This window comes from Schistocerca gregaria, chromosome 1 (genome assembly GCF_023897955.1).
Source record: "Schistocerca gregaria isolate iqSchGreg1 chromosome 1, iqSchGreg1.2, whole genome shotgun sequence".
In the NCBI taxonomy this organism is placed as follows: Eukaryota; Metazoa; Arthropoda; class Insecta; order Orthoptera; family Acrididae; genus Schistocerca; species Schistocerca gregaria.
Genome location: NC_064920.1, coordinates 356,343,654 through 356,367,043, shown reverse-complemented (window position 1 = coordinate 356,367,043; position 23,390 = coordinate 356,343,654). Strand labels below are relative to the sequence as shown.

The window sequence follows — 23,390 nt, the reverse complement described above, 5'->3', positions numbered from 1 at the left end:
ACTGTAAAGAAAAGTTTATTAAGGAAACACAGAATATTTAGAGATATACAAAGGATTTTAATAAAGAAAGTGCTCGCTTAGTGCATTTGGTGACCTGCAAAATTTTTGTTTGCTGTTACATTTTGTAACATCAGTTTGTATTCAAATGACATGTTTCCAGCTATCGTCATACAACATAAGTATATAGTATCATACTCATTTCCCCACTATTGGTATTACAGCATAAAGTCAGCACCGACACGCCAGTCAGGAGCAACAGGGAAGAGAAGGCTATGAGAGGAAGTCAGCCAATCATGCACTCACCAACCTCCCTCCAAAGTGACAGCAGCAGCCCCTGCGTGAAGATGACATAAGCACCATGACCAACAGGTGGCAGGTCACTTTGAAAGCAGCGTCAACGTTAGCCACTTCGTTAGAAATCTCAATGTAGCACTGACTTGTGTTTGCCTATACTGAAGGAAACTGATTATTTTGTACGTCGCCCTTTGCTTGCGACACATCTATCAAAGTTCAGTAATTGTATCTTGCCTTATTTTAATAAAACTCATTAATACGAGTTGTTTGATTGTTTGTTTAGTGAACCGAGTATACAGGATTGCTAGACATAACAACATTGGTGACGAGGTGAACAAATAGCACAGTGACAACCTGTTAATATTCGAGCCCCTAGCCGTCAGCTGCCACTTGTTTTGTCTGTTTTGCTTTGTCGTGGGCTTTTGTGTTTTGTTGGCGCCTTAATTCTACCTTGTTTCTTTTTTGCAGGGGTGTGTTTACATGTTCTAACAGTGTCTCTTATAGTGTTTTTTCTTCAGTGTTTTCAGGTGGGTATTGCAGAAATTTTCTTTGCTTGTGTGCTTATTTTTATTGCTTGCATTGTCAATCTATTGCATTTGCCCATTCCAAACTGAACAACCCACCCATTCCACGCCGTGCGCAGGTGCCAAAGCTGCAAGTGATAGATGCAATGCAGCTAACACACATTTCAGTTTTAGACACAGCAGATTGCAACCCTTCTAAACACAATACAGCAGTTACTTGCCAACCAAGCAACAAATACAGGACAACATGCCGCAACTGTTGCTCGAAGTGCCATATTGCCTTTTTGCCAGTTTAATGAAAAAGAAGAGGAATGGCTTGAGTGGTTGCAACAGTATGAAGCCCACATTATTGCTCACAAAGTATCAGGTACTGTGAAACTACATTACTTTTTGTCAACAGCAAGAAGTGCAGTCTTTCGCCTCATTCAGAAATTGTTCCCTAACACCACTCCAGTTTGTAGGTTCACTAACAATTATGACCAACATATGAATTTGGTGGTAGTTAGGTATCAATTCTTTCATTACAAGTAAAGGTCAGAACAAACTTATCTCGAGTGGGTAATGGATTTGCAGAATGTGCGATCAAGTACAATGCAACTGATGTCAACCTTCAATAACAGATTTTGAAACATTCAGATGCCTCATTTTCTTACATAGTGCAATTCCAGATCAGTGTGATTCACAAGCCGTGGCAGCTGTAAATTTGAGCAGTCACCAATCTGTTGGGTCGAGTCATCCCTTGTTCATGACCGGCCCAGTAGGCAGCAACTGCACGCACGTGCCAAGCCGGGTAAACTTTTCTCTAAAGAGGCGGCTATGTCAGTGAATAGAATTAAGTCATGCCCTCGATGCTATTCATGGCATAAACACCAAGATTGCCCATCCAGACAAGCACTGTGTTACGCTTTGGATAGAAAGGTCACATACAATCTGTAGATTTGCATCAGGACAAACATTGGAATTCTGCCCACTCACAAAAATCTCCTCACAAGGCCTATGTCATCAGCGTAGTGTACCGCATTTACTCGAATCTAAGCCGCACCTGAAAAATGAGACTCGAAAGAAAGGGAAAAAAATCCTGAACCTAAGCTGCACCTGAAATTTGAGACTCAAAATTCAAGGGGAGAGAAAAGTTTTAGGCCGCACCTTCAAATCGAAACAAAGTTGGTCCATTGTAATATGAGACACAATTTAGGCCGAATGAATGACGATACAGCTACAGTAGTTTGGTTCGAGTCGTAATCTTAGCAGTTAAGCTTTACCAGGTAACCATTGCTATGTGTCAGGCGCTCCGTCCGTATTTATACGGGTACCCTTCCTTTTTCACGTGCTTCATCTGGTTTGAATCGATTGCTTATTTTGCTTTGGTCTGATAAGTGCCGTTTTCTTCGTTATAGGTGTTTACATCACTCTAAGCTGAAAATGCATTAGTGTACTGTGTCATGCATTGTTTGTCGCATTCTGATAGTGCGTGTTTACGGCCTGTCGCCGCTCGCGACATGGTTTGCTTTTGTGTGCGCTACCGCCGCTTACAACTATATATCTGTGTGTGTGTGTGTGTGTGTGTGTGTGTGTGTGTGTGTGTGTGAGAGAGAGAGAGAGAGAGAGAGAGAGAGAGAGAGAGAGAGAGAGAGAGAGAGAGGAATTGTCTCATTAGCGAAACAATGGCACGAGACTGCTATTTGTTGTTACTTACACTGCTGCTGTCTTTGATAATGATCTACAAGAACCAAATAATAGACTGCGTATGATAGAAGATGTTCCGAACGAGAGTTTAGCGAAAGTTTTTCTCCGTTTGAAAATTTTTGCGGCCGCTTCTTTAGTACATCAAATTCTGCACAGAAATTAGAGTCATCTTACATTTAAAAATCTAGTCAGTTTCCGTGCTTCATTTCTGACTGTATCACTATTAGGCATAAGAATAATACAAATATAAACATAACACAATACGTATATTCTTCTGCGTTTGCTGTTGTCTCACTCTAGTTTTGTAGTTTATTAGGCAGACAGGATTTAAATGAGATAGCAGCAAACATGAAAGAATACATGGCAAAATGTTTATGTTCATATTATTCTTATGGTGAAGAGAATACTGCATGTGATTAACATTTCATCAGGTTCCTATTGGCTACCATCTCTTCTCACAGGTACGAAAAAATTCAGAACGTAGAGTTGGCCACATTGACAAACATCCCAGTCTTGCCAGACGGATTTTCGTAGTACATTGAAATTCTGCTACATTCAAAGATGAACAATACAGAATTTGTATGTACTTCGTTGGATAATGTATGAAAATGGCAGTGGTCGAAACTCGGGGTGGAGAAAAAAAAGCTCGTCTTCCATATTTTTTTAAAAAATTTATTTACTGATGCCCAGTATTTATCTTTGTGCCTACAAAGCACGCCTGTGTAGCACTACTTATATTCGACGGCAGGAGTTAGTTGTGGCGGGCACCTACCAACATTTTTCAGAACTTCCGCTTGCTTTGCCCTCGATTCTAAGCTGCAGGCGGTTTTTTGGATTACAAAAACCGGGAAAAAAGTGTGGCTTAGATTCAAGTAAATACGGTATTCATATCCTGCTGCAGGCATCAGCAAAACTAACAAGCAAACAGTTTCTTCAGCACTACACCAATCCAACAAACTTTTTGTTCATTTGCATGTTAGTGGAAATCAAGTGGAATTTCAGTTGGTCATTGGTGCCTCTGTTACATTTCTGAATCTTAACACACATGAACTGTTAGGCTCCCCACACCTGTCTAAAACTAGCACACTCCTAACAGTTTATAATGGCCAAGACATTCCCATTATCGAAAAATGTACTTTGCCTGTCTGTATCACTCGTACACGCGAACTGTGAATTTCCCTATGCTACAATCATGCTATTGTCAGAACATATTTGGATATTTGGCCTTGATTCTTTTTTTTCCCAAAGTCAGGACAATGTGTTGACAGTGACTGAATTCAATGCCAAAGACAGTGTATATAGCTAGCTGAAACAATTCTCAGAAGTCTTTTCTGAATTGTTAGGCAAGGCTAACAATTTTGTTACACATACTACTCTGAAAGACAATGCTCAGCCAAAATTTTGCCTGTCCAGAACTCTTCCCATTGCATTACGGGACAAAGTGAACTTAAAGAATTGCAAGATAGCGGAGCTATTGCACCCATATAAGCTAGCAATGGGCAAGTCCACTGGTTTTACTCCCCAAACTTTCAGGTTGCATTCCCCTCTGTGGTTAGTTTAAGTCTACAGTCAACCCACAAATTGTGATTGATACTTATCCATTGCTATTCCCAGAGGATCTTGTGAACAGATCAGGCACGCATCGCTACTTTTAAAAATTAATTTGAGCAACGTGTAACTTCAAATACCACTAGATGAAGAATCTCAAACTGTGTGCAAGTACCAAATTGTTCAAACTATTTGGATGATACTGTCATATCAGGTCATACACCTGAAGAACATATTGCAAATTTGCATGCTTTGTTTTGTGTGTTATCTGATGGAGAACTAATGTGTAAACTGGACAAGTGCAATTTTTTTTAAATCTGCGTTGCAGTAGCTTGGTTATGTCATAAACAGTCAAGGTGTACATCCTCTTCAGTCACATCTGTTAACCATATGTGATCTGCCAGTTCCTCGCAATGTCACACACTCGCAGTCACTCTTAGGGAAAATGAACTCTTATATCCAGTTCATACCGATGCCGCACAAATTGCAGCTTAATTTCATCGCAAGAACACTCCTTTGTTTGGACAGATGAGTGCCAAGAAGCTTTTCAAAAACTTAATGATGCATTTCTCAGTCATTGAGGCTTGGTTCACTTTGTTCCTGACGAACCAGTTGTGTTGCAAGTCAACGCTTCGTCTTACGGAATCAGTGCAGTGCTTTCACATAGATTTGGTGATAAAGACAGGCCTACTGCTTTTGCATCAAAAGTGTTGTTCAAAGCTCATTGTAACTATTCACAAATCGAGAAAGAGGCATTGGCTATTGTGTATGGTGTCACCAAATTCCACCACTATTTGTATGGCAGAAAATTCTAATTAGTAACAGATCACAATCCATTGCAGTTCTTGTTTCCTTCGATGAAGCCGGTTCCTGTATGAACTGCTCAAAAATTGCAAAGATGGGCTTTGTTGTCTGAATATCTGTACGAGATTGTGTATCGTCCGACATCTCAACATGGTAATGCGGACGCACTTTCACTTATTCCACTTGGGCCTATTAAAAACTTTGACACTTCTCCTGCATCTTGTTGTTACATCGATGCTCATGATGCTGAATTGCTTCAATCCTTCCCTCAGCACTTCAAACATTTTGCTAAAATACATTCGCACATCTTGGCCTCACTCATTGCATGGCACGTAGAACTTTGTAGTGCGCCAATACTTTGCACATTGACATATCCTCACTATACAGCAAGCTCTCATTCTTGTTCAAAATGACAGTGGACAGTCATGTGTGTCGATCCCCAAAGCTTTCCAAAAAGAAGTGTTGCACTCACTTCACCAAAGACGCTGGGTGATTGTTCGTATGAAACAGTTAGCGTGTCGACACTGTATTTGGCAGGGTATGGACACCCAAATAGAACAGATGACGTCACAGTGTCACACATGTACGAAAATCATTTCACTCTGCCACAAAAATTCTCTGCTTGGCTTAAATCGCAACCACCATGGCAACATGTGCACATAGACTTTGCGGGTTCTTTTGGGAAAATTTGTTGGTTGATTGTGGTGGACTCTTGTATCAAGATTCCTTTTGCTGTGCCAATGAACTTGACAATGTTACAGAGCACAGTTCAGGTGTTGTCCTCTATTTTTTGTCTCAAAGTTTTGCCTGAAGCCATAGTGTCGGACAAAGGCCCTTAGTTCACATCACACGAATTTGAGACATTCTGTGAATGCAATGGCATACAGCAGCTAACTAATGCCCCATTTCAACCACAGTCAAATGGCGAAGTGGAACATTTTGTCAGAAACTTCAACCAGAAAACTGACAAACTTCACACCACACAACCTAGAGCTCAAGCATTGCAACTGTTTCTTGCCTCCTATCACTCGCATCCATGAGATGGACCACTGCCGGCAGAATTCCTTCAGGGCTGCTGCCATTAGACACCACTCCACCCTCCTCAGCACCCAGCGGTGAAGGAAGGCCACAAGTATCACTTCGCACTGCATGATATTGTTTTTTTCAGGGTTTTTGGCAGCAACAGACAGTGGGCGCGAGGTGAGATCCCTTGTCAACTTGAAGCATGAATGTATCTCATATCAGGCACAGACGGATTGCAGTGCTAACATCACAGTCACATTCGCAGCTGTCATGTGCATGGTGAGCCTTCTGTATCTCTTCCCCCAGATTCAAGGATCCCAAGGACAGCACAGCCACAGCAGCCGTCAGTGGGTGTCGTCATGACACCGCGGGACAATCCCATGAAGACGGACCCCCGTCTCCTCTGCTTCCTCTCATCCTACCAATGGAGCTGGACATGCCTACATGCCTTCTATATCATGGTATGGGCCACAGGAGGTGGACACTTACCCTTTTGGGTGTTTTCCAGAGGCATTTCCACCACAGCAGAGGTCGGACGGCAGGGTACGACCAGAAGTCTGACGTCCCAAGCAAACACAGCTTCCTGTCTATCAAAGCACAAAGCGTTCATGCTCCTACCCCCCCCCCCCACCCCCAACCCCCCAGTTGAGCTCCAGATACAATGAACAATGACAGTACATCGCTTGGGAGGGGGGGAACGTTACAGCGTAAAGTCAGTGCCGGCATACCATTTGGGAATTACAGGGAAGAGAAGGTTATGAGAAGAAGTCAGCCAATGGCACGCTCCCTCCAAGATGACAATGCACTAGCAGTGGCTCCTATTTGAAGATGAGATAAGCGCCACGCCCGATTGGTGGTAGCCCACTTCGACAGCAACATCAACGTCAGCCACTTTGTTAGGAATCTCTATGCAGCACAGACTTGTGTTTGCCTATACTGAAGAAGACTGATTATTTGCTTGCAACACATCTATCAAAGTTAAGTACTAGTATTTTCCCTCATTGTAATAAAACTCAGTAACGAAGAGTTGTTTGATTGTTTGTCTAGCGAACCGAGTATGCAGGATTCCTAGACACAACAATTGGTGTCTTTAAAAACAAGTTGATAAATTATTGTGTATAATGAATCTCCAAAATAAATTTTACAATGCCCACTTAAGAGAACACAATAAACAGGGCGGTCCATTGATCGTGATTGGGCCAAATATCTCACGAAATAAGCGCCAAACGTAAAAACTACAAAGAACGAAACTTGTCTAGCCTGAAGGGGGAAACCAGATGGTGCTATGGTTGGCCCGCTAGATAACGCTGCCATAGGTCAAACAGATATCAACTGCGTTTTTTTTTAAAAGAGGAACCTCCATTTTTTATTACATATTCGTGTAGTACGTAAAGAAATATGAATCACTTTGTGATAGATGGCACTGTAATAGTCACAAACATATGGCTCACTATTTTAGACGAACAGTTGGTAACAGGTAGGTTTTTTAAATTAAAATACAGAACGCAGGTATGCTTGAACATTTTATTTTGGTTGTTCCAATGTGATACATGTACCTTTGTGATCTTATCATTTCTGAGAACGCATGCTGTTACAGCTTGATTACCTGTAAATACCACATTAATGCAATAAATGCTCAAAATGATGTCCACCAACCTCAATGCATTTGGCAATATGTGTAATGACATTCCTCTCAACAGCAAGTAGTTTGCCTTCTGTAATGCTCGCACATGTATTGACAATGCACTGATGCATGTTGTCAGGCGTTGTCGGTGGATCACGATAGCAAATATCCTTCAACTTTCCCCACAGAAAGAAATCCGGGGACGTCAGATCCGGTGAACATGCGGGCCATGGTATGGTGCTTCGACGAGCAATCCACCTGTCATGAAATATGCTATTCAATACTGCTTCAATCGCACGCGAGCTTATGTGAAGGACATCCATCACATTGGAAGTACATCGCCATTCTGTCATGCAGTGAAACATCTTGTAGTAACATCGGTAGAACATTACGTACGAAATCAGCATACATTGCACCATTTAGATTGCCAATGATGAAATGGATGCCAATTATCCTTCCTGCCGCACCACATATTAACCCGCCAAGTTCGCTGATGTTCCACTTGTCACAGCCATTGTGCATTTTTCATTGCCCAATAGTGCATATTATGTTGGTTTATGTTACCGCTGTTGGTGAATGACACTTCGTCGCTAAATGGAACACGTGCAAAAAATCTGTCATCGACCTGTAATTTCTCTTATGCCCAATGGCAGAACTGTACATGACGTTCAAAGTCATCGCCATGGATAGAAATATGGTACGGGTGCAATCGATGTTGATGTAGCACTCTCAACACCAACCTTTTTGAGAGTCCCAATTCTAGTGAAATTTGTCTGCTACTGATGTGCGGATTAGCTGCGATTGCAGCTAAAACACCTACTTGGGCATCATCATTTGTTGCATATTGTGGTTGATGTTTCACATGTGGCTGAACACTTCCTGTTTCCTTAAATAACGTAACTATCCAGCAAACGGTCCGGATACTTAGATGATGTCATCCAGGATACCGAGCAGCACACATAGCACACGCCCTTTGTGCAATTTGATCACAATAGCCATGGATCAACACGATATCAACCTTTTCTGCAATTGGTAAATGGTCCATTTTATCAGGGGTAATGTATCACGAGGCAAATACCATCCGCACTGGCGGAATGTTACATGATACCACGTACTTATACATTTGTGACTATTACAGCACCATCTATCACAAAGCGAAAAAGTGGTCCAACTAAAACATTCATATTTCTTTACATACTACACAAATATGTAATACAAAATGGGGATCCATATTTTAAAAAAACGCAGTTTATGTCTGTCTGACCTATGGCAGCACCATCTAGCGGGCCAACCATAGTGCCATCTGGTTTCCCCATTCAAGCTAGACAAGTTTCGTTCTTTGCAGTTTTTTCGTTTGATGTTTATTTCGTGAAATATTGGCCTGGTCACAATCAATGGACCACCCTGTATAATGGAACCAAAAAGATTGCCATCTACGATGAGACACTTTTCATAACAAGGTATTACATTTAGTATCTCCTTATCAAGGAATGATGCTGTATGTAGTTATAACTAAGTGGCAATAGCTTGTTTTCTCGCGATTCTAGGCACTCAGTCCGGAACCGCGTGACTGCTATGGTCGCAGGTTCGAATCCTGCCTCGGGCATGGATGTGTGTGATGTCCTTAGGTTAGTTAGGTTTAAGTAGTTCTAAGTTCTAGGGGACTGATGACCATAGATGTTAAGTCCCATAGTGCTCAGAGCCATTTGAACCAATAGCTTGTTTAACACTATTATCACCCTTAATGTCCCACCAGCAAGGAAATTGTCAAACAGAAAGAGACTTCAAAATCAGATGGAGCTCTAGGTAAAAAGAAAAAAATGTTCACAGCAAAAGTCATCAGACACTGCACTGTTGTAATACTGTGGCAGCCACTTTGTGTTTTGTGGTTTTACACAAAATTCAAATCTCAAACTGCCTTATCATTCATTTAGGATTGTATGATGAAGTTTACATAGAGTATCGTAATAAGTTCTGCTGTTGTTGGTTACATCACATGCCAAAAAGTCAATCAATAAATCATCCTGTGTTTCAAAGTACCATGCACAGAAGATTGTAATCTAGCTTTGGTCTTTTATAGGTTACAAATTTGCCTCAACTTCAAGGATTGTAATTTTGTTTCCATAGTTTTGAGCAACAATGTTGTTTTACTCCACATCCTCAATGAGATTCAAACCACCATCGTAAACCTCAACAGGGCCTTGAATACAGGATAGAGAAAAATATTGTCACGAAATTACTTTTAAACTATGGAAATTTGGCGCCATGCACTTCGATTGGCCATGGAATTGCCCTGTTGCCGGATGCTCTGGACAACGCATGACCGAAAATGCTTTGCCTGCCGGAGATCGCAATATATCCATGGTCATGGACGTTTGTATGTGTGAAACAACAACCATAGCGCAGCCCATCAACCCAAGAATGGAAGGGCAATCCCACAGCCAATTGGAACGTGGGGTGCCAACTTTCCGTAGTTTAAAAATGGTGCGTTGTCGATCTACACAACATTAGTAATTCTGGTTCCTACTGGAATCAGCTATCCAAGGTTAAAATCCTGCGACAATTATTCTCCACCTTGTATGGTAATGTACCAGAAAGAAGCATCCACTGCATTATGTGTGGTGCACAGAGCTCAGATCTTTCGCTGCACAATCACACTCATTTCCATATCATTGATGTATTCCATTATCTATTCCTCAAACACTTGACAAATTTTGTAGCAAATTACAGTCAATGACAAGATTTCATGTATTATAAACTGTATGACAGAAACAAATTTGCAAGTGATGGATGCATCAAATTTCTCAAACATTATTGGAACTCATTACTGTCGTCTGTAAAACACAAGTTTGCACCATGTTTCCAGCAACATTTCAAACAATGCTTCCAGCAACTACTGGCTGGTCATGACATTGTTGGTGCAGATCAAAGGACAATGCATATTGCTGTTGCACAGCTCTAGACAATGTTTATATTTCAAGTTCAGATTTTGTCTGAGGTACTGTGACAAGGCATGAGGCAGAGAGATGGGAATTCATAAAATCTTTAAAACTTCTGTGTGTGTGGATGTGGTGGGCATTGGCAAGTAACTTACACTAAGGAGACAACACGCACACACGCACACCCTCGATCCAACACACAAAAGGGAGGACTCAAACCGCCGACAGGGGGGAGCTGTGCAAACCATGATAAGAGGCCTCAGGCCGAGCAGCTACCCTGCGCAGCCCCCAAAACATTAGTCAGTTTTCTATAAGAAAGACAGAGCATCCAAGGAAAAACAGAAGGTACTGAATGACATGGTGTCCTCATCCCTGGATCGTAATCATATTAAATGACCTGAGATGAATTGAACAGACATATCCAGTAAGTTCACATAACAAGTAAGGAATATCTCTGAAATGTCACTAAGGATGTGTGATATTATATAACTCACGGTACCTACAAAAGCTTATTGACAGCATGCCTAAAGTTCGTGAGGCAGTGATTAAATTCAGTAGAGAAGACTTTGATGAAAGTAAAATATGTATTGTCATTTTAAGCGTATATAATTATGTTTTTGGAGAAATTAAGTTTTGCTTGTGTTCATTTTTAATATATCAGGTAATAGTCATGGTTTATTGAATTTAACGATTGGTACTGTAGCACTACAGTCTATGCGAATATACTACGATAAATATTTGCCATCAGTGTGGACAGATACCATTAACAGGAAACAAAGTTGCAAGTATGTTGTGAAAAGTGCAGTAACCATGTCTGCAATATGAGGATTAATGTGTGTCACACTGGTCAGCCCAGATATAGACACTTGTGGTTACAATGCAGCCACAGCAGCTATCAAAAACTGAATTTACTTCTCATTAGCCCTTGTACGACATGTCTCAAAAAAGAAATAAACAACATAGTTTTCATCACTGGCTACTCTTAACACTCCCGTAGTAAAAAAATCTGCTTTGGAGAAGTGATGATCATAAAACATTAACAGCAAAAACTCAGTTTTAAGAAATCATTTGTTAACTTTACAGAGCCATTTTCATAAGCCACCTGTTTCTCTGTAAGCTAAGAATTTTCCTTACCCAAGAACTAAAATAAAATTTATAAAACACGTAGGAACTGCCTATTTGTTTAATTGAATAGAATATTAATGTCAACTTTTTTAAGTCACATTATGGTAGCATCCTGGACTTACTTTCCTTGTTCTTGCAATTTCAATGTATTCACACAATGAAAACTGGAAAGTGCTTATAATATGGCTATAGTACAACTAGAGACAATAATATCTCAAATAAAATAATGGTTGTCACTACAATGGATTGCACTATACAATTATTAAAATCACTCACGAAGGGACAGAGGTGAGGTACAAAATAAGGCGCTTGTATTCTTCATCACCCAGGCCGCAGAAATTACCCAGATCAGGAAAGACAATAATTGGACACCCATCACGTGACTTTCCTCCTGAAACAGAGAGAGAGACAATCTATTTAAAAGTCCCTTTTGAATAGAAGTAGGTGTCAACCAGAAGTGATTTCAGCAATTTTTAAATTTGAGTATTGTTGTCTGTCATCATCAAAACTGCTCAAAATCAAGTATTTCACACCTGAGTGTCTGGAAATGTGTGTAGGCTTAGATTCAAGGGGAGCAGCGAATGAAAGAATAAGCCTGAAAAAATAAAACACTTTGCTCTTAATTAAATACAAAATAACAGCCAAAACAAAGCTTGTCTTTTTGAAAGTGTTGCTGTTCTGACCACTGCACTGTAACATGCCTGGCTGTTCCTTAGCTTACTGCTCAAGTCTGCCCCTCTGTGATGGCAGACATCTTGAAGTCGCAAGAGGACTGGTCAGTATTCAAGGATACAAAATGATATTTGTTTTAAGTAAAATGACAATATAGCACAAAACCAATCAGTAGTTCTGTTGAAAATTGGACGTTACAATATTTGCATCATCAGTATAAGAACAATTTTCGCTGCCTTATTAAGAAAAAGCAAATAAATAAAAAACAGGACAGATAATAAAATACAATGTAAGAACAGAAACACACTCATAGTTCAAAGCCAGCACTTCGTAACAAACATAGTAATAAAAAGGTCAAGATTTTGTTATCAAACTATCAAACTTTTATCCTTTGTCAGAGCTAACAAGAGCAGAAACAGACCAAATACCAACCCCTTCATACATAATAGTAATATTTCTCCAAGCAGACATCACATAACGTGAAACATGATCACACAATTATTAACTGCAAGTTGAGTCCTAAATTCTTTAGTTCATTGAAAATATTTAAATTTTCATCTTACATAAATCACGTTAAATTCTTGTTGGTCCTATTTTTCATTTAATTATTTTATTATGCTGTTAGTATGCTCAATGAAAAGGTTCTAGTGGAATACACGTGGAGATGATAACTCAGTTTTACTTACCCAGGTATACTCATACATTCCTGAATACCTATAATTTATAAAGGTAACAATTCACCAAATATCTGAGATACTGAAAGAAAGATTTAACAACAGTGAACTTCACTGAAGTAGTAGGAAAAGCAACTTGTTCTGATGCCCACCATTTCATTTGTCTCCCAACGCCTTCTACTGGCAGGTCAACAAGTTCAATTTCTCATGAGTGAGTTGGGTCTGCAATTTATAGGTTAGTTAGTGTATCTGATACTTTCTCCACTTAGCATGTCATCTGTTGCATCCCATAAATATAATTTTGTGTGTGTGTGTGTGTGTGTGTGTGTGTGTGTGTGTGTGTGTGTGTGTGTATGGGGGAAAAGGGGGAGCGGGGGGGGGGGGGGGGGGCTAATGGTATTTAACTGCAAGGTTGTTGGTAAGCAGTAATACTGATAAAATAGTTAGAAAAATGAATGTGGTTAAAATGTTTATAACTTAATAAAAACTGTAAAATACAATATGTGATCAAAAAGTAACAGGAATTTTTCTTTTCCTTAAATAATTTTTATTTATTCATCAATATCAACTTTGTCCCTTTCAAAGTCATCCCACTATCCCACTGAGGTATAATACATAAGTGGTGTTGCTTTTTCAAATCTTGGAAGCACTTCTGGAATTCACTTTTCTTTATTAAACAATGGAAAATCCAGAATGGAATGTAACAATCGAGAGAAGGAAAGTTGCTACTCACCATATAGCGGAAATGCTGAGCCGCAATAGGCACAATAAAAAGATTCACACAATCATAGCTTTCGGCCATTAAGGCCTTTGTTAGCAGTAGACACACATACACGGAAGCACAACTTGCACACACATCTGTAGTCTCAGAGAGCTGAAACTACACTAGTTTCAGCTCTCTGAGACTACAGATGTGTGTGCAAGTTGTGCAACTACACTAGTTTCAGCTCTCTGAGACTACAGATGTGTGTGCAAGTTGTGCCTGTGTGAGTGAGTGACTGTGTGTGTGTGTGTGTGTGTGTGTGTGTGTGTGTGTGTGTGTGTGTGTGTGTGTGTACTGCTATCAAAGGCCTCAATGGCCGAAAGCTATGTATGTGTGTATCTTTTTATTGTGCCTATCACTTCTCAGCATCTTCACTTTTCTTTATGGTGTTCAGCTTCTTCCACGATTCTGTTTTTATCTCATCAATGGTGGCAAAATGATGTTCCTTCATGGTTCTCCTCAGCCTTGGGAATAGAAAGAAGTCAAAAACGCCCATGTCCAGCAAATACGGTGGCTGAGGCAACATAACAGTTTTATTTTTTGCCAAAAAATCACAAACAAGCATTGAGATTTGAATGAGAGCATTATTGTAGGCAATTCCCATGGGTAGTTTTGCCACCATTCTGGTTGTTTTCTTCAGACTGTTTCATGCAAACAGTACACAACTTCCACATTGTATTCCTTATTGACTATACAACCGTAAGACTGGAACTCTTGAGGCATTATCCCATTGTAATCGAAGAAAACAGTGAAAATAACCTTCACATGCGATTAAACTTGTCGAACTTTTTTTTTTTTTTTTTGTCTTGGCTCTTCAGACAGTTTTCAATGGGATGACTGGGCCTTGGTTTTGACATCATACCTCCACGCAGCACATCATCACATCTGCAGTTCACGGTATTGTCACACAGTAGGGTAAGTGAACAATCTCTTTGTTTCTACATTGTGGAAGGGGGATGGGGTTTAGGCGATAAATTCAGTGAAATTTGAAGGCTATATTAATGGAGCCATTAGAACCGGCTGACATGTCACAATTTTGAGGTAATACTGGGGAATTGTATTTGCAGCCCATAAGGTGTTCCCATTGTAATTGCTAGGGCACACTGCACTTTGTGCTGGGTTGAGGCAATAGGCTGTTCCTCTTGTCACCAGTATGGCTATATGGCTAGGCAATGCACTGAATCAAGATGGCTCACAATGAGGTGTAGAGTATAAATTAATGTTTCGCAGTTGTGAGAGAATAAGCTATTGTTGATTGATAATGTGTTATACTTATTTGTGCAGTGGAGATGCAGGTTCCACAATGACAGAGTCTGGATAGGGTTTTGCCCAGCAAGAGGTGTTGCAGTTGAGTCAGAATTCCTAGAGCAAATTTTGGAAATGGACAGAGCCAGCTGTTACTGTCACTGTTTTTTGGCACATCAATTGAGAATGTAATGTCTTTGTTGAGCGATCTGTAATCATCATAAAAAATTGGAGGATGGTCAGATGAGCAGTTATTGCAAATAGCAAAATTATGATTATTCCAGGAGGTAAAAATTTTTGGCAGATATACAGAGGGGATGAGAAATGTGCGGACATTTGATCATTTGAAACAAGGCCTCCTACAACAGTATGAAAAACACAACAGTTCAAGGTTCTTCCACAAACAGTTAAGTGGCATTGTGAGACAGGGTGGCGTAGTGAGACAGTATAAAGTTTTTTGGTTGGGATACATTAAATTAACGGGCAAACATATGAGTTTGGGGACAGTGACAAAGCAAATAGGATTATACTCCATGAAGCCAAACACAGGACACAAAATGCCTTCCTGAGGAGCCTGATGTCCAATATGTCAAGAAGCGTTTGTACAAGTACATTGAAAGATATGTACGCTGCTGTCTGAATGGCTAAAGAATTTAAAGAAATTAACTTTGGCAAAAGGGGTTCATGATAACTGAGAAGTTTTTCCACTAATGTGAGATGTGATGGGTGTGGATGGGCAGAGCATGTCCAGAGGCAATGTCGGTAGCCTCAATGGGGTAAGATTGGTATGGATGGACACCATTAATGAAACTGAAGGGGTAATGATGGCTAACAGACTAGGGGGAAGTGGACAGATGTTGAAAGCTAGAGGTACCCCAAAGCCCACTGGGCAACTTCCTCTTTAAATTTTCGTGCTACAGATACATAAGCACAGGTTGAATGTGGTATAGTAGGAATTGTGGAAGGCAGAGAACAGAAGTTTTAGTTGGACAGAAGAGGGGGGGGGGGGGGGAGGGGATAATGGCCTCAAGTCGGAATCTTGTAGGTCAGAAGTGACTGACTTAATTGAGCTGTAAGTTGTATGTGGTGGGAGATGGTTAAGACATTAGATTCAGTGAGATTGAATTTTCAGGTTGGGGTGGTTTAGTTTAAGTAATGTGTGCAAGTAGTACCTTGTGTAAGCAAAGGTTACTGTATGATCTTGGGATTAGACTTTCTGTTAGAGTATTATGCCAAAATTGACCTTCGGCAATGTATAGTAGAACTTAGAGACAACATTCCAGCTAGAAAAAACTATCGCCAATGACTTTTGAGGCAAGGTTCATCTGTCTTAGGGGCAAACCAATTAAGCTGCAAACAAAAACACTACTGCTTGATTCACATGATATTGTGCCAGAAAACAATGGAAAACTACTTTGCATTAATGTAGAACCAGAGCAGCCTGTTGATATGTTCTGTATAGTAGATTCACTGCAGGAAGTGATGGTGACAATGTTTGGTTGGCGGGGCATTCAACTGCAGGTCATCAGCACCCGTACATATTCCCAATCTGTAAACAGTCCAATCTAGCCACTTTCATGAATGATGATGGAATGATGACGACAACACAAACGCCCAGTCTCCAGGCAAAGAAAATCCCCAACCCGGCCAAGAATTGAACCCGGTACCCAGTGATCCAGAGGTAGCAATGATAATGACTAGACTACAAGCTGCAGACTTTTCTAATAAAAGGCATTATATGTACAGAAGAGAAGCAAAATGTGAGTGGTACCCATGAATTTGGATAATTTTGGTCCCGAGGAGGTAAAGCTAACTAACAGAATGTTAATAATGAATTTAGACATCCTAGAGGATGATGATTTGGTCACATCAAATGAAAATTGTAAGATCTTGCCTATTCGTCACTTATAGGGTGCCTAAAGGATGCTGCTTTCTTGGAATGCTATACAACGATTCAAACAAATAACATTAGTAGTTTTATTTTTAGAAAGCAAATTAACAATAGTTAACTTTGATTACAGCAAATGTTGCTAGCGAGAGGCAACATGAAAACAGTAAAGTTCTTGCTATACACAAAGTCAAAGTAAGCACTAGATACAGATCCCGACAATCTGATAGAAAAGCAGTAATGTCCGTTGCAGACTGGGCCGAACTGAGCGGCTGGGACTAGCAGGACCGATGCTTATATTCACTTCTTCCAGCTGTCACTCTAGGCGCAGCGCAGTCCAATTCTGCGCACCGCTGGCCGATGTTTCCTCACCGCCTTCTCTGGTCTTGCATACTGCATCTTCATTCCTGTGCTTGTGGTTATGCCAGAACAAGGACCATGGGGCATGCGCTGTTGAGTAGGTTTGTACATGTCAGCGTTCCTGGGCACAGATGTCATGGCCAGTTTCTTGGCAAACAGCTGGCCATTGTAGCGCACGAAAAGTCAACCACACCAAGTGCTGCACGTGTAGTAGCATATTAATAAAATGTTTGAGCCTCTGACATTGATTTCCTGAATGGCCTGCATCCTCTGCACGTCCCATCGTTGCAACCAAACCCAGCACAGAAGTGCCTCTTTGCCCCAGGCCACGTCAATATGGCGAAGACTTGCATAATCTGCACTCCAAGAGGTGTGGACAAGGAAGCAGAGAGAGTTCAACTTTTATGTTCCAATGGTGGTATCCCATCAATGGAGATGAGGAAGAGTGTAACAATCAGCATGGAGCTCAGCAGGAGGAGGAGGAGGAGGAGGAGGAGGAGGAGGAGGAGATCAGTGTTTAATGTCACATCGATAACGAGGTCATTAGAGATAGAGCAGAGGCTTGGATTAGGGGAGGACGGGGAAGGAAATTCACCACACCATTTCAAAGGAACCATCCTGGCATTTGTCTGAAGTCATTTTGGGAAATCACGGAAAACGTAAATCAGGATGGCCGGGTGCGAGTTTGAACCATTGTCCTTCCAATTGTGAGGCCAGTGTGCTAATCACTATGCCATCTCACTCAGTAGCCCTGCAGGACACTGTTCTCTTGGATCTGTGAGGAGCCAAGTGATACACCAACTCTAACCCAAAACAACTGATGTGATAGAAACTAAGAAATAAAAATCAGTAGGAGCCTCAAAACCTCCCATCATTGATGGCAAGTAAAGTTTGATGGTACCAAGCAGTGTCATACACTTTACGTAGAAAAAAAAGAATGCAGTCAGGTGTTGGCATTTATAAAAAAAACCTGTTGGATTGCTGCTTTTAACCTAACCAGATGGTTGGTTGTGAATCGTCCCTCCCACAAAGTGCACTGATAGGGGGACAAAAGACTCTGTGATTCAAGAACAGAGCATAATCATCGGGCTACCATTTGCTCACACAGTTTTCAGAGAATGTTAGTGAGTCAAAATGGCAGCAGCTGTCAATGGACATTGGGCTTTTGCCAGGTTTAAGGTTTGGGATGACAATACTACCTGGCCATTGTGAAGGGGATACACCTTCTAGGCAAATGCAGTTGAAGATCCAAATAGATGGAGACTTTTAGTAACATTCCGATATTGGGTCATCTGATTATGAATTAAATTTGGCCTGTGACAGGCAGCGTGTGATGAGTCAAGAGCCTGAGGTAGTTCCAAACAGTAGAAACTTCATTATATAATTGAGCGTGACGAGGGGGGGGGGGGGGGGTGAATGATAGGCATATTTCTTCAACTCGTCATTTGTGTGTTTGAAAGGTAGCTGAGTAACAAGAGAATGGTAACACTGTCATGAAGATGGTTGCAACATTTTCAGCAAAATATTCAGAAAGAACTAAGGAACTTAGCCCCCACCTGAGATGAAGAGGCATATCTTCCCAAGGAGAAGATATAGCTGTTTCAGGATACCATCTTCCTGTATTTAATCAGATAGTGAGCCTTAGTGTGAAGCCATGTAAAAATATGGAGGGCAAATCTACAAAAGATGTTGCTCAAGATGTCACAAGGCCGCTCAATAATCCTGAATAGCTATCGCTATGCCTATGGCCGACAATGGCACCAGCCAACAGTGGAGGTGGCCTGTAGAAAGTGTAATAGCAGCTCCAGTCGCGCAAGTAAAACAGCATAGAAGACGTGACTTCTGAAATTTTCCCGGCGTATTTGTTCTTCTAATAATTTCCGGGTATGCAGCCGGATCCCGTCGACATTCTGCCACGATATTTCGGCCCAGAGACGTCCGGCCATCATCAGGTGAGTACACAACTACTGAAGAGCCCCAGCAGCAGCTCGCACATTTTGAACCCTGACCTACAGGGTGACTAGTGGTGAAGTTTTTGTCCTTGGACATTTACTTCAATTGGGGAAGTGTGATTTTTTTTTTTTTTTTTTTTTTTTTTTTTTTTTTTTTTTTTTTTTTTGTCTTTGCTTTTGTGGTGTGTCTTGTGTGGTTATGTGCTTGTTTTCTGTTTAACTTGTGCTGCCTGATTTATGGCGGTTTGTGGGTGATGATGTTGGCGAGTTGATGGGGGTGAGAGAGGGTGATGTGATGGTGGGCGAGTGTGTGGTTAGTCAATGAATATTGACCTGGGTGTTTTGTGACGCTTGATGGTGGGGTCGTATTGACCCAGTGAGATAATGAGGGGGTTTGTTGACCTGCTGGCTGTTTCGTAGAACGCTTTGGCTAAGTCAACAAAACGTTGTTGTAATCGTATTATGTCCGCAGCGGCGTGTAGGTCGTCTGTGGGAAATCGGGAGGGGAGGTGTAAGGCACGTTTTAGAGCCCTATTTTGTACCCTTTGAAGTTTGAGTACGTGTGTCTTGGCCGCATAGCCCCACACTGGACACGCGTATTCCATTATGGGGCGTATGAGGGTGCAGTAGACGCGTACTCCGAGATCTGCTGTTAGTCCGCTACCAGAGTTAAGGACCGGGTATAGTACGCTCAGGCGAGCGCTGGCTCGGCGGCGCAGGTCGTTTATATGCGCCTGCCATGTCAGCCTCTTATCTAGGGTTACCCCTAGATACTTTACTGTGTTGCGCCATTGTAGTTCTTGGCCGTTTAAACTTAGGTTTAAGGGTGGACGCCTGCGAGGTCCTCGCGGTCCTAATCGGCGTGTAATCATCATTGCCTGGGTCTTGCCGCTGTTAATTGTGATGCGCCACTTTTTGGACCATTCCTCTGTGGCGTTGAGAACTCTTTGGAGGCGTCTAGTGACCAGATCCCTGTTTGGATTGCGGGTGAAAAATGCTGTATCATCTGCATATTGTGCAGTGTGCACCAGGGGTGAGGTGGGTGTGTCTGCCGTGTACAGGCTGTACAGGACAGGCCCCAGCACCGATCCCTGGGGCACCCCTGCACGTATGCGTCTTTTTGTCGACAGGGAGTTGTCAACCCTGACGGAGAATGTCCTATTCGAGAGATAGCTTTTGAGTAGCTTTACTATCGTCCCGGGGAAGCCTTGTGTGTATAATTTGTACAATAACCCATTGTGCCATACGGAATCGAAGGCTTTGGCTACATCAAGTAGCACTATCCCACAGTAGCTTCTGCGGTTGAAGGCCTCGGTGGCTGCTTCAACGACTCTCATGATCTGTTGGGGGGCGGAGTGTTTCTGCCTGAATCCGAACTGGAAATCAGGCAGAACTTGCTCTCTGGAGATGTGTTGCTCGATAGGTGTGACTAGGAGGCGCTCGTAGATTTTACTGAGAGTGGGCAGAAGACTAATCGGTCTGTAGTGCTGTGGGAATAATGGGTCCTTACCGGGTTTAGCTATCGCGACCACCTCCGCGTGTTTCCAGCACGCTGGGAACTCGCGGGATCGAGTAATCTCATTGAAGACGTTCGCGATGTGTGTGATTGCCAGTGGCGGGAGGTGCTTAACTAACTGGTTTGTGAGCCGGTCGTGGCCTGGGGCCTTTTTGTTGGGCAGGGACCTAATGACTTTTGCCACGTCTTCTGGGGCGAAAAGTGGAGTGTTTTCATTCTCGTCGTCTTCAGCTGCAAGGAATACTGCAAGCTGTTGACGGACTGTGTTTTCGTGGTCCTCGTCCTGCGCCTCTGCTGGTTGAAACTGTTGTTCGAACGAGTCGGCGAGCGCATTGGCCTTGTCGACAGGGCTGAAGACAAGGCTTCCACGCTCGCCGTGCAGAGGCGGCATTCGCGCGCGTGTTCTTGTAAATTGTTTGGTAGCTTGCCATAAGCTGTTGTCGTCTACTTTGAGGGCTGATAGTCGGGCAGACCATTGCTGGTTGCGGTGCTCATTGAGTGCTACTTTCAGTTCTCTCTGTAGACGGTTGAGCAGCCTCCTAGTTGCCGGATTTCTTGTTATTTTCCATTCTTTTGCGACCCTGTTTTTGTGCCTAATTTGCGCAAGCAGGTGCTCCGGGAGTTGTATTTGAGGAGGCGGGTCTTCCCGCAGCCGGGGTGTGGCCTCCTCAGCAGCCTGCAGGATCGTGTTGGTGAGGTCTCTAAGCGCCTGTTCTGCAGTATCTGCAGTTGGAGGCGGGGCGCGAGCTATTTCAGTAGCGACATTTTCCTGAAAGTGCTCCCAGTTCGTGTGCTTATACGAAACCTGGTGTTGTGGGGGAGCTACCCTTTCTCCCACGTCGACCTCGAGTATAACTGGGTTGTGATCGGAGGACATTCTGTTTATTGTCCTCACGGTCACGAAGCCTGTTATTCTCCTTGTGAGTGCTATGTCGAGGATGTCTGGCCGGCCTCCGTTTTTAGGGAAGTGTGTCGGCTCTTCTGGACCCCAGACGTCGAACTGGTGGTCTCGCGCGAGTCGTTGCAGTTGACGACCGGCTCTGGTCGTGACTCTGGAATGCCAGTCTGCGTGTTTAGCATCGAGGTCTCCTCCTATTAGGAGCTTGCCTCTGATTTGTGCAAGTGCGGTAATGTCATCCTCATCTAAAGTTGGGGTCGGTTGGCGGTAAGCTGCAACGACTGTGAGGGGGCCTGTAACTGTGGCTATTTCCACAGCTACCGTTTCTAACGAGCGGGTAGCTGGGGGAAATATTTGGTGGTGGGGAATCCCTCTCTTTACGTATATGGCCACCCCGCCTCCTGCGGTTGGCCTGTCACGTCTGTAACTGTTGTAGTTTGGGACTGCCGCTTTTACTCCCGGTTTTAGGTGTGTTTCGGACATCATGCAAATGTCGATATTAAGCTCCTTCATGAGCTCTCGGAACTCCATGACTTGGTTGAAGATGCCGTCTGCGTTAAAGACGCACATTTTCAGACCTTGAATATGGGGGCGTCTATCCATGTTTGACTGTTGTTATTGCTTGGGAATTCGCTGAGGGGTGCGACTGCTTAACTGCTGCTTGTAGAGCGGCGAGGATCTGCGCGTTTTGCTGCTGGATTTCCCGCATCATTTGCGCGAGAAGATTCAGAGTTTGACTGAAGAGCCCAGGTGCAGTCGCGGTATTTATACCGATTCTCGCGCACGTGTTGACATGCGCGGCATAGACGAGTTGTACGTGCTGCCCTCGGTGGTGAAAGTAAAAGATCATCTAGTCATTGAGTATCGAATGACGCTGTCTATTCCGCTGTGAATGTATAATTTTAATAACAGGATTCCAAGTTTTATCCAGTTGAAAGCCGTTGTCACGATTCATAAGATTATCGGCAAGACGTATTTCCACTGATTCCTTGATTACGGAATCCCAAAATCCGGAAACCGGAGCTAAAATTTTTGTTCCATTGTATTCCATTGAATGTCCCAATGAAATACAGTGCTCTGCTACTGCCGATTTTGACGGTTGCCGCAGACGGGTGTATCTTTCATGTTCTGTACATCGTTCATGGACAGTTGTCGTCTGGCCAATATATGCAGAGCCACATTCACAGGGAATTTTGTAGACGCCTGCTTTCTTCAGTTGTAAATCGTCTTTAACGGATCCAACCAGGACCCGGTTCTTTGCTGGCGGACGGAAGATAACCTTGATTTTATTCTTCTTCAGTAGTCGGCCTATTTTCGACGACACATTCCCGGCGTATGGAAGAAACGCAGTTGATTTAAAGTCGTCATCAGCGTCCTCAGTGCGTTGCTTCTTGTTATGACAGTTGCGCATGGCCTTTCTTATTTGGCGTGAAGTGTAGCCATTCTCTTTAAAAACCTTCTCCAAGTGTTCTAATTCTGCGTGGAGGTTTTCATCGTCGGATATTACATGCGCTCGATGTATTAAGGTACTGAGAACACCGGCTGTTTGTGATGGGTGGTGGCAGCTTGACGCCTGGAGATACAGATCTGTGTGAGTCGGTTTCCTGTACACAGAATGTCCTAATGACCCATCATTTTTACGGCATACTAGCACGTCTAGAAATGGTAAAGTGCCATCTTTTTCAATCTCCATCGTGAATTTGATGTTCTCATGTAAAGAGTTTAAATGATGAAGGAATTTCTCCAGTTCCTGTCTGCCATGAGGCCACGCAGAATTAGAACACTTGGAGAAGGTTTTTAAAGAGAATGGCTACACTTCACGCCAAATAAGAAAGGCCATGCGCAACTGTCATAA

At 42.5% G+C, this 23,390-nt stretch overlaps 1 protein-coding gene across 2 annotated transcripts in view; it reads right to left on the bottom strand.

Annotated features, from left to right (window-relative positions):
• LOC126345620 (guanine nucleotide exchange factor DBS-like) overlaps positions 1-23,390 on the bottom strand; it is a 350,102-nt gene that overhangs the window by 151,536 nt on the left and 175,176 nt on the right. For both annotated transcript variants that reach the window (XM_050002115.1, XM_050002117.1), the window contains exon 3: positions 11,844-11,958. In XM_050002115.1, the coding sequence (XP_049858072.1) occupies positions 11,844-11,958 (115 nt within the window). The remainder of the gene's footprint in view (positions 1-11,843; positions 11,959-23,390) is intronic.